The 12374-nt window shown below is 39.4% G+C and overlaps 1 protein-coding gene across 1 annotated transcript; it reads right to left on the reverse strand.

Moving 5' to 3' along the window:
• Positions 1-346: 346 nt before the first annotated feature.
• On the reverse strand, positions 347-1413 carry LOC113350659. The gene is made up of 2 exons (XM_026594792.1): positions 794-1413; positions 347-545 (listed from the first exon to the last, which is right to left on the reverse strand). Exons 1-2 carry the CDS (start codon positions 1411-1413, stop codon positions 347-349), a joined length of 819 nt encoding a protein of 272 aa, XP_026450577.1.
• Positions 1414-12374: the final 10961 nt, after the last annotated feature.

Raw genomic sequence — 12374 nt, forward strand, 5'->3', positions numbered from 1 at the left:
CCCATTTTTTCTCTCGTTGATATTGCGGTATAGTTATTAGCACATATTGTCCTTCTACAATGTTTCTAAATCTAACCTTCTTGTTGTGTTCTCTCGCTAATCTTCGTTGGTAGTTCTCCATTCTTTGTAACGCTGTCTCCCTCCTTTCCTCCAGGTCATCGAGCCTTTCTAACATCATATCCGCTGTTAGGTTCTTCTCCCATGCTTCGATCTTCGTGGTTGGCATGATAATATCTGTTGGAATGACAGCTTCGGCCCCATAAGTGAGGAGGAATGAAGACTCACCGGTAGCGGACCTGCGTGTAGTTCGGTAAGCCCATAGCACATTGTGCAGCTGTTCATACCATTATCCCTTATGTTCATCCAATGATTTCTTGAGGATAAGAGCCAGAGTCTTGTTCGTGGCTTCGGCCTGGCCGTTGCTTTGGGGGTGGATGGGAGTCGATTTGTTCTTACTGATCTTGAAGGTATCAAAGAGCATGTCTATATTCTTTCCTTGTAGTTGTTTGCCATTGTCAGAGACAATTTCTGCGGGGATACCGAACCTGCAAATTATATTTTGAAAGATGAAGGTAAACACATCTACGTCTATGATCCTGGCTAAAGCTTTGGATTCCACCCACTTGCTAAAATAATCCGTGGCTACTATCAAGAATCGTCTTTTCCCTGATCCTTCGACTAAGGGTCCGACGATATCTATGCCCCATTTTGCAAATGGCCAGGGTCTATCTACCGAGTTTAGCCTTGTTGCCGGAGCATAGATCTTCTTAGAAAAAGCTGACATTCTTCACACCTTCTTGACATCCTGGCTGCGTCTCGTATCATCTGCGGCCAGTAATATCCTTGTATTTTGGTTTTATCGGCTAATGATCTCATTCTGATGTGGTTGCCTGCGTCCCCATAATGTATGTCCTTCAAGATACAATGGCCTTCTTCTCTGGAAAGGCAACGTAATAGGGGACCGAGGAATGACTTATTGTAGAGAATGCCGTCCCGAAGGTCGTATCTCCCCGCCTTCCATTGTACCTTCCAAGCCTGCTTCAAATCGGTGGGGAGCGTTCCTTGTTCAAGGAAGAGATGAACTTCGGTTCTCCAGTCTTCTTCATTGCTGAAGTCTTCGTCCTCATTTGCTCTAGACAAGATAGCATCTTCGCCGAAGTCATCGGCAATATCTTCTCTTACATCATCGTCAACAATGTCTTCCCCTACATCGTCTTCACGATGTGTAGCGAAGGATTTTTGTGGAATGATCGAAGGCTCGTACACTCTTGTTATCTTGATGGCTTGGATGCTTGCGTCCTTCATCATAGATGATATGTATGCTAAGGAATCGGCATGCCTGAGATCTTTTCTACATAGATGCCTGAACTTGATGTTGGGTATTTGTGACGCTAAGGTTTGGACCAGAGCCATATATGCAGATAAGGTCTCATAATAACATTGTACTCCAGTTCTACTTTCCGAATAACCAGCTGTGAATCACTTGTTAGGAGCACGTCGGTTATTCCCATTTATATTATTAAACGAAGAGCGTGAACGACGGCTTCGTATTCTACGACGTTGTTGGTGTGCCCCTTGAACTCCATCCTTAGTGCATGCACGATCCTATCTCCAGTTGGGGTGGTGATCACGATCCCTATTCCTGCGCCTTCTTTGTTCCTTGATCCGTCGACGAAGACCTCCCATCGTCTTTGGCTTGAGGGTTCGAGTACATTGACCGGATCTTTATCATCCTCTTCTGCTTCTGGGATGTCCTTCACTTCTTCGTCATTGTCCATGGGTAAGTCCGCTAAAAAATCCGCCAAGACTTGTGACTTTTGGGCAGTTTGGATCTCGTGGATGATATTGAATTGATCAAGATGAGTGTTCAATTTCGCTATTCTTCCTACCTTCCCAGCGTTTTTGAGAACAGCTTCCAGGAGCGCCTTGCATGGGACACGAACATAATGGGTTAAGAAATAGGTTCTTAGCTTTTGGGTAGCCATACTAATGCTAGTATGAGTTGTTCAATCTTCGTGCAGTTTCTTTCTGCCGGGTTTAGAGTCTTGCTGACGTAATAGATTGGTTGTTCGACCTTTGTGTTGGTTTTGACCAATACTGCACTGACCGCGTCTTCGATAACCGCTATGTAAAGGGCCAGCACTTCATCGGGATCGGGATTCTGGAGGATCGGGATCGTGGCCAGGTATTCCTTAATATTCTGAAAGTCTTCTTCACATTCATCGGTCAATTTACTCCCTTTCCCGAGGATGTTGAAGAAGTGCTTGCATTTGTCCGACGATCTGGCTATGAATCTCCCTAGTGCTGCCAGTAATCCGTTGAGTTTTTGGACCTCTTCAAGTTCTTTGGGGATGAAATTTCCACAATGGCCTGGATTTTAGCAGGATCAACTTCGATGCCCCTCTTGGTCACTAGATATCCAAGAAACTTTCCTAACGTGACGCCGAACGTACATTTTTCTGGATTCACTTTCATGATGTACTTCCTCATGGAATCAGAGATATCTCTCAAGTTTTGATGGTGGTCTTTGCGCAACTTACTCTTGATAAGCATGTCATCAACATAAACTTCTAAAGTGTTCTCAATCCATGGCTTGAAGATAGTATCAACCATCCTCTGGTATGTTTCCCCTGCGTTCCTCAGCCCGAAGAGCATCCGTGTATAACAATAGAGGTCGTGCATGTGTAGAACGCCGTGTGTTGTTGATCTTCTTCTTCCAGGGCTATCTGATTGTAGCCAGAATGTCCATCCATAAACGACAGTTCTTCGTATCCTTCAACAGCTTCTACCAATTAGTCGATGCTTGGGAGTGGATAAATATCCTTCGGTCACGCCTTGTTGAGGTTGGTAAAGTCGATGCATGTCCTTACTCCTCCATTCTTATTTGGTACGATGACCACGTTCGAAATCCAGGTTGGATACTTTACTTCCTCAATGAATCCTGCCTTCAACATCTTTCGAAGTTCTTTCTCGATCGCTTGGTGATACTCTGGTGCGACTTTCCGTACTTTCTGTCTAAAAAGGGTCGTACCTGGCTTTATACGAAGCTCGTGTTGGATTATCTTCAGATCGATTCCTGGCATATCTCCTAGTTCCCATGCGAATATATCCGCATATTCCGTAAGTAGCTTGATTAGGGCCGCTTGTCGTTCCTTATCCATTAGAGTTCCTATCTTTATCATCTTCAAGTTTTCTTCGGTCCCTATATTGATCTCCTTCGTGGGTTCTACAGGTGTGAATGTAGTCTTTGGTTCCCCAAGGAGAGGGACGTTCTTTAATTGCTATTTGGTAGGCTCTTCAACCACCGCTACCCCTGAGGCACTTGCTTCGGTATTGAGGACGGTTTTACCCTTCGTTAGGCTTTTTCCAGAGATTTCTTCGATATACAGATCGATCGCCTTATCTTTGGCAGCTGCCTTATTCTTACTCCTTCGTTCCTTGCGTTGCTCCTCTTGCTCGTTGTTAAGCTGGTTTTGCAAGGCCTGGTATTCTCGGGACGTGACTTGATCACCTTTGATCTTCATTACCCCTTAGGGTGTTGGGAATCTAAGATATTGGTGATACGTGGCCGCTACTCCCTTGAGATTTTGTACCCACCTTCGTCCGATTATGGCATTGTAAGAGGATTGAGCATCCACCACGCTGAATCTGGTGCTTACCTTCATGGGTCCTGCTTTGACTTCTAAGACGATGTCTCCTAATGGATTTGTTGGGGCGCCGTTGAATCCATATATAGTATAGTATGAAGACATCAGCTACTCGTCGTTCAGCTTCATTCGTTTGAACAGATCGTAAAACAGAACGTTGACTGGGCTTCCTCCATCGATCAGAAATTTCCTTATGTTGCATCTCGAAACTGGCAATATGAGCACTAGTGGATCGTTATGATCTTCCATGTCTTCATAAATGTCATCAATGTCAAACGTCAGGGGCGCATTCATCCATTTCTCGTGTTCATCAACCTCGTCCCCATCGATCTTGTACAGCTCGCAATAGTCTTCAAATTATTTTCTCAATCTTTTTCCTATCTGGTCAGTTAGTGATGGGCCGCTGGGTTCTGAACATGAGATGGTGTTGATCATTCGGTTCTCCTCAGGTGATTGGACCTGCTTGTTCCACTGAGTCCTGTCATTCCCAGCTTCCGCCTTTTGGATTTTATATCCCCAGCGTCGATCAGCTTTTGGATTATGATCTTTAGGTTCTTGCATTTTCCCGTTTGATGTCCATTGAACCAGTGATACTCGTAATAGTCTCTTGACTTCTCAGACCTTGGTGGTTGCTTCCCTTTGGACCATGGCCACTCGATATTGGTCCGATCTTTGATCTCTCGTAGGATGCGAACGTAGTTGGTGTTGAATTTCATGTAGACTTGATCTTCAAATTTCTTCTCACCACGCTGACGATCATCTCTTCGGTCTCTCTTGTCTTCGTTGGACTGATCTATCGAATAGTTTCTTTTGGACCCACTGGTTTGTTCCACATAATTCGTACGATGAGATTTCTGCATCTGTGCCTTGGGTTGTTGCGATGTATTTATTCAAGCCTGGCGTGCTTCTCAACGATGACTCAAAGGTCTCATTTGATCGTCAGAATTCTTCCATGAATCTCAACGAACAATGGGCTCATCCGGTCCAATCCCCATTTGTAGCAGTTTACACTAACCACTGGATCAACAGTTCCAATTTCCTGGAAGATCTTATGCCATCTGTCGGTGTATTCCCTGATCGTTTCCTTATGGGTAATAGCTAGCAAAAAGAGGTTGTCCATTCCGGCGTTGACGGTCTTGTTATACATGTACGTCCCCATAAATTTTTTCGTGAGCTGGTCATAAGAATCGATGGAATTAGGCGGTAAATTATCAAACCAGGACAGGGCCGATCCCTTGAGGATCGAAGGGAAATATCTGCGAAGAACCATATCGTCTTGATCCCATCGGGATAGGAATCAGTTGTAGTACCGAAGGTGGGCCGCTGGGACACTGGATTCGTCGTAACATTCAAACGCTGGTATATGACACTTTTGAGGGATATGTTCTCTGTATAAGTGGGAAGCCAGTGGTGTCGTAACAAATTCTCTCATCACTTCTTCTAATCTTCCTCCTCCCTGTCTTGTCTTTATCTGCTTGATCTCTGCCATCATTTAAGCACGAAGATTCTTCAGGGCAAGACGGTGATCTCCCGCTAGGGTGGATCGTCTGGGTCTTCGATCTTCACTTTCGAAGTAGTATGAGGTGTCAGGGACGTAATCAGGATCAGATAATTTGTTTCCTCTAGATGCTCTTCCATCTAATGGCTCGAGATTATGGATGTTGCCTACTACCATCCTTCTATCTCGGTTGGATGGTGGTGCCTTGGAATTGGCTTCGTCATGTTGATTCTCCATTTCTGCGCTATGCGCAATCTGATCCTCGAGCTCCTGGTTTTCTCTTTCCAGTAATGCCACAGCGTCTGCATACACATTCTGGCTTCGTATCAGCTCTTCTAGCTCTGCTATCAATTAGATGGGATGGTTCAATCCTTGGTTTGGTATCCCTCCTTGTGCTGTCCCCTTGCAGCTACAGTGTGATCTTCATCAACAGTCTGTATCAGGGGGATTGGGGGATCGGTACGCAAGACTTGGGGCCCTGTGGGCTACTGCACCGTTTTGTTTGTGATCAACAAGGGCTGGGTGACTATCAGTGGTTGGTTTCTTTCATCTGTGAGCGGCATTCCATAGAGAGGCTGCTGCATCGTTGATTCTGCAACTCCTTCTGCCTGATTTGCTACAGCTGCTTTGGAAACTCCCGCGATGCCGCTGCTGCTTTGAGGGCGGTTGCTGCTACTGCTGTGGAATCAATAGGAGCGTTGCTTGCTGCTTTATCGTGTCTTTTACTGGGTACTTTAAGTTTTTCACCCTTTTGCTTGCTACGTGTCACGACTGGCGGCGTGGTCCTGTGCGTCTCTTTTGACGCTGCCTTGGCTTTTCCTGCGTCTTTCGCTTTATCCATGTTCTCTTCTTTTATTCTGCAAAAATAAGACGATGGCAAGTGACATACATCCACATAGGTTTTTTTAGCAACGAGGTTTTGTTAGGCACGAGTCTTAGATATGACGAAGAACATAAATCCGAGAATAAATATAAATCTTGGTTAAAGCCTAAATCCGAAGAAATGATAAGCCTCGGTCGAAGCACAAGTCCAAAGGAATATGTAAGATAACGCAGATCCGGAAAAAAAAATGGTTTTTGCAAGATAACGCAGATACGGAAAAAAAAACATGGTTTTCTCAAGATAACACAGATCCAAGGGATAGATCGAGAAAGTTAAGATAAATCGATAAAGCAAAGACATATCCAAAGATTTTTCTTTTCACATAAAGACATAGATCTGAAGATTTTCGCATACAAAGATACAGATCTTAAGGTTCAAGTATATAAAGATTCAGATCTGGTAGTTTTCGTAAGTTTTCATAGTAAAACAGCTTTTCAATGACTTGTCGCCCAAGGATCGTACTGAGAAACAATGCTGAGCGGTCAATAAAATTCACGGGAAAGATAAATCTTTTACCGGGACATAGTCCTTGTTTCTAGCGCCAGATTGTGAACACGAAAATATCGAAGGCATCTTCGTATCCACAAACTAAGTTCGCAATCATAGTAAAACTGACAGAATGATTGTAATATGACTAAAATGGCATAAAACGGTACATGGGGAAACTCATAGCCTTCGGTCGTCCTTGTTTCCCCTTATATGGATTCCTATGATGATCTAAAAGATATGTAATGTTAAAATACGAAGATCATAAGTGCAAAATGTAAATGAGACACAGATTTACGTGGTTCAGCACTAAGGCCTACGTCCACGGGGATTGGTGTTTCACTATGTATTCAAAGGTTACAAAGATAGTCGAATGACTTTGAGTGGGGGACGAAGCTAGGGAGGAAATAGAACTTATACTTACTCTTACAATTTCTCTCTCCTGGGTTATCTCTCACTTTTCCTAAAATTGGTCGACCTCTTCTCCCTTGGTGGGTTGGGGTATTTATAGGCTTCTTATGTGGGTCCCATTCTTAGATTATAACTGTCCTTATCATCTTGGTTACTGCGTCCTCCGACGCCATCTTCGTTCTGACCCAGCGTCTTCCAACGGTATTGTGTAGAGACGACGGTGGACCTTCTTCTTCTTCTCCATAGAGCTTTTGACACGTATTCTATGCCTAGGGTGTTTAATGTGGGTGGTTGGGGCGGTCTGCATGTGTCAGACGGCTGTATGATGCCCGTCACATCTCTGTCTGCGAAACTCATCCCTATCCTTGATCTTGGATCTTCCTCGGGATGGAGTAAAGTAAATTCCCCAGTCTTCTACGGTGTTTCGCGGTAGCTTATTCTTCTGGTCCCCCTCGATCCTCTGTCGTTGGATGGGTCTGATGATGAATATATGTAGATGACAGACGCACCTTGATTGTTAGGACGTGACATCGTATTTCGATGTTCAATAGTTGTGTGTCTTCCACGTGTAAGTCTTTCTCCTCGTGGCTGATGATGAATCATGTGTAAACAAAAATCAAAAACGATAAATTTCAGTCCAACTAATATATAGGCCCATTAATTCATAGCCAATTACTTACTAAGTAAGTGGAGAGAGCGTTCACGAATCATAAAAAAAAAACTCCCAATAACCATCCAACCAAGATGAGGTGTGTATACAGAGCCGTAAAGTGATTGTTATCAGCATCACTTCTTTGAGATTGTACTGTACCTTGCACACCTAGAACAAAATCCAATGGAAACTTTGTCAGAATCCTATTAATAAATTAATGAAAGGAAAAAATCAATTTAAGAGGGTTAGATTTGGATCGTAATTAATCTTCTTTGCTCATATTGGTTTAGCAACCTGCATGATATAGAAAACAGAGAACAAGAAACACAAAGTAGAGACGAAGAAGGAAAGAAATTCTTATTAGATGTGTACGATAGACAAACATTAGAGCCCCTATTTATAGGGCTAGACACAAGGACATTCCAATAATAAACGAGATTCACCCTAAATATTCTAAACATAATTACACGTTTATAACATATTTCTTTGTTAAATAGCTATGGAACAGATGAAATCTCAACCCACAATAAATCAGAATAAAAAAAACAAAAAACTCAAACCTATTAAATCAATTCAACCACTATTAAAATCTTCATGTCTCCACCTACGCATGCCCTGATTTCACCGGTCAAACAAAAAAAAAACTAATCTTGATGATCTTATTCTCACCATAGAATTGGAATGTTCCCATGATGATAAATGAATTTACTAAATCAAAGAAGCTTCTTAAAGCACCTAAATTCAGTCTTTATAAAGTTTCCATCCACCAAATTATAAACCAGGAATTAATAAAACTTGAAATTGATTACTCTTGTTGGTGAGGGAATAAACTTTTGCATCCCAAGAAAGACAGTGTGGTAATTGATTTTTATTGAATCAGTGTAGATTGGATTTTAATAAGATTAGATGAAGATGCAACTATGTTAAAGGTCTGCAGAGAGAAAAAAATATCCATGCATAAATATTTAGTTTAGGGTTTTACATGAGAATAAAAATGAAGAAGAAGAAGATGAAATGGGTAAAAAAAAAGTGATAATATTAAAAGTCGGCAGAGAGAAAACAACATCCATGCATAAATATTTAGTTTTCGATTTTACATGAGAATAAAAATGGAAAAGAAGAAGAAGAGATAAACGAGGAGAAATGTCGTCATTTTGTTGACTGACCTTTATTACATTTTTTTATAATGAAAAATTAAAGGTCATTATCGGACCATAACTTCCATCGTAGAGGATAATAAATTCTGCTATTAATATGGTGACTAAATTACTTTTTCAATGTAACTTAATGATGAATGTACCCCTGTTAACTTCTATACGAGTATACAAGTTAACAGGACCCTTTTATGTTTATCGTGATATGCTTTAGGGATATGAAAATAAAAAAGGTTACAGGAAATGCTATTTTAGATACACAAAGTTTGGATCCTTGTATGTCCATTGTAAAAGATCCGAAAGAAGAAATATAAATCGAAAACAAAGTTCCAAAAAGAAGAAATATAAATCGAAAACAAAGTTCCAAAAAGAGAGAGAACGAACATATGTTAACAAAATCTAGACACTTTATTGATGTTAGAATCTAATACCGGCTAGACACTTCACAGGTTACCGAACAATGGGAAAAGTTTCTACTTGGGTACAAATATATTTTGGGATGCTAAAATCTATGCAACCAAAATAATAATTTCATCCTTATGTTTTATTTTGAACTTTTAATTGGACGAGTACTAATTTTTTTATTGATATTCCCCTGTTTTGTACGGTGATCATACCAATGCATGTCGTCGGTGATCATACCAATGCATGTCGTCCCATAAGACATCAATCGTCATATTTTGAAATAGATGATGAGTTTGAAGTGTGATGTTGTGAAGTGATATGCAGAAGTCTCATGGTTGATGCATGTAATAGACAATTTAAAACATGAATATGAGAGTTTGTTTATTAATGCGTCTGGTGGGAGATATTTGGGCAACTCCTACGGTATAACTGTATAAACATGTATATGCTTGGGAGAATCCCTATATATGTGGAGAGTCATATATTTGCAAATCATTTTTCCACTATGGGATTCTTCCAAAAAATTTATAGGTGAACCCATATATATTTATTCTGATATTATAATATTAGAAAAAAACTCAAATTTCCGTTTCTGGATCGTCTGTTGCGATTTCCCTCTGTTCCTCTATTCCATCCAATCTCAAACAACAATCTGTCTATAGTATGACTACCACAGTTTACAAATTAACCGTCATATACTTGACTAATTTGAACGATTTTCAAAGAAAAAAAAAAGAAGGGAATAAATGATTTAACGAATATCTTTTACTTACCATTAGCATATACTCCCTTATATCATCATCTTTGATACAACCCACTAATTAGTTGTGTCTGGGTTTTTTCATGGAGCATCAATAGGTAACATTTCTTCTCTACAATTTTATTTTCTTAACTTCTTGCTTTCGCTTTTTTTTTATCTGTATATATCAACTGTTACAAAAGGTAATTGAAACTCTACAAATGTCTTGATTTAACTTTATATCTGTTTTACCGGGAAAAAAAAATTGTATCACAATCTCCGAAGATGATTGTGTTGAAGTTGGATCTCACATGCGTCGCAGATTGGATTTTGACAACGGTATAGATTTAAATTTTTCTACACAAGAAGAAACCTACAATGAAATTTCTAACCTCGTCAATTTTGAATCTGGCTCACTCTAAAATTCAGAAAGTTCAATTTCCAGTAGTTGTAATGGAATTTGAGACTTAAGATAAAGCATTTAATTTTGGTTTCAACATTAGAATAAGCACAATACATTTTCTCAATGATGACAGATTAAAAAGACTGGATCTATGTTTGTTCGGCTCAGGGTAAGCGTGTGAACGATAAATGTGATGTTGATGTCAAAAAAAACACCTTGCGGACACAAGAGTTGATTTCCTTGCAGGATGAAAATTAGTTTGGCACAAAATATTAAGTACGCAGTTGTCGATTTATTTGCTCATCATATACATATCACTACTACTCCTAGTAAGTCTCACTTATTTAGGTCTCAGAAGAGCATGCATATTGCCAAAACCACACTAGTAGACATGGCTGAAGCATCAGGAATTGCTCCCAGAGAAACTATGAGATTTTTAAGTAGACAATTTGGGGGTCGTCAAAATTTAGATTTATACATGTAGATTATAAAAACTATTTACACTCTAAGAGAATGATTAGAATAAAAATAAGGGATACATGTGGTGTGTTAGAATATCTGCAAAAAATGCAACCAAATGATCCAAATTTCATTTATGCAATTCAAGTTGATGAAGATGATTTAATAACAAACATTTTTTGGGCCGATGCAAGAATGATGGTAGACTATGATTACTTCGGTGATGTGGTATGATTCGACATTACCCACAAAAAAATAAAGACGGAAGACATTTTGCCATGTTTTTCGGAGTAAATAATCACATGAAAACCATTATATTTGGTGGTGTTTTATTATATGATGAGACAACTTTATTATATAATGAGACTAGGGCTTAACCCGTGCCGTAATGGCACGGGATGCCTTTTTCTCAAATTCGACATTTTTTACGTTACGCTTATTTTATTTTTTCCATGGGTAATAGTTTTGATATTCAAAAAGGTTTCGGCCAGGAAAATGAATAGTTACCTTTTTGTTTTTCTTAAGCATGTTATTCTATTTAGTATTCTGCAAGATTAACAATGTCGTCCCAACATGAAAATCAAAAATAAAATAAATTAGATATTATTCTCGTTTACTATTTCATCCTACCATAATTTTTAATTCCAAAGAGAATATTTTATCTAACAATAAATATGCCTAACTTGCCAACCCAATTCCATGATATTTATGAAGTCATGGGTTCCAAAATTACTGATAACTAAGGCTCCACGGAGTAAAGCAAAGACCCATAATATTTTCCCTACTATAGACTTTTCTTTTTGTGCAAATGTGAGAGTTTTATAAAACTGGAGAACTTTTGACTATTGGAAAGAACTTTTGACTATTGGAAGACTGAGATATACATGTGTGAGATGAAAAATGAACTTCTAAAAGTAAATCAGAACATGTGCAAGATCCCTCCTCAATAATATTGACAATATAAAATGATAGAACAAAATTGAACAAATTCATGGATAAACTATTTTACATCAACTATACTAAGTAGCACATGAGTGGCGTTCTCACATCTAGTGTTACTCAAGTAATTTGGAACAATAAAGAACATATACAATCATATTGATGTCTGTGTCGTTATAAATTCAACTAACCTTTTGAAAAAATATCATTCGTTTCGGAGTAAAATCCGACACACACTTCTATCACCTTCAATTTGTAGAAAATACATTAGTTTTAACCAGCCTTGAGATTAAACAAACACCCCAACATTGGTCAAATAATGTCTACAAATCCGATATCAAAACAGAGCGCCAACGGGAAAAAGTGAGAGACTAGCATCGGTGTTACAAAGAGAATACCCTATATGTATCTAACAATGTAAACTAAACATGCATTTAAATTAAAAAATCATCAACTTGACACAAAAACATAGAAGAACCCAAGTTGAACCAATACTTGCATAAAACAACACTTATAAATAATTTCATAATATGAAAGTACCTTCGGAAATCACCATTACAATTTTAATTGCATGCCTTATGAAGAATTACGATAGGACGAAATCACCAAATTAATACGTGGAAAGTTCATTGGATATGTAGCAATTCAGAGAAGTTTACAGTGGTACTGATGGTGATCCATCTAACTGGTGTTCGATT

Source organism: Papaver somniferum, chromosome 2 (genome assembly GCF_003573695.1).
Source record: "Papaver somniferum cultivar HN1 chromosome 2, ASM357369v1, whole genome shotgun sequence".
Classification (NCBI taxonomy): domain Eukaryota; kingdom Viridiplantae; phylum Streptophyta; class Magnoliopsida; order Ranunculales; family Papaveraceae; genus Papaver; species Papaver somniferum.

Coding starts and splice junctions, on each gene's coding strand:
- LOC113350659 (XM_026594792.1), bottom strand. CDS start 1,413: ATGGCTCTGGTCCAAACCTTAGCGTCACAAATACCCAACATCAAGTTC. Junction 546..793: donor GCAGCCAGGATGTCAAGAAG/GTGTGAAGAATG, acceptor TATAATTTGCAG/GTTCGGTATCCCCGCAGAAA.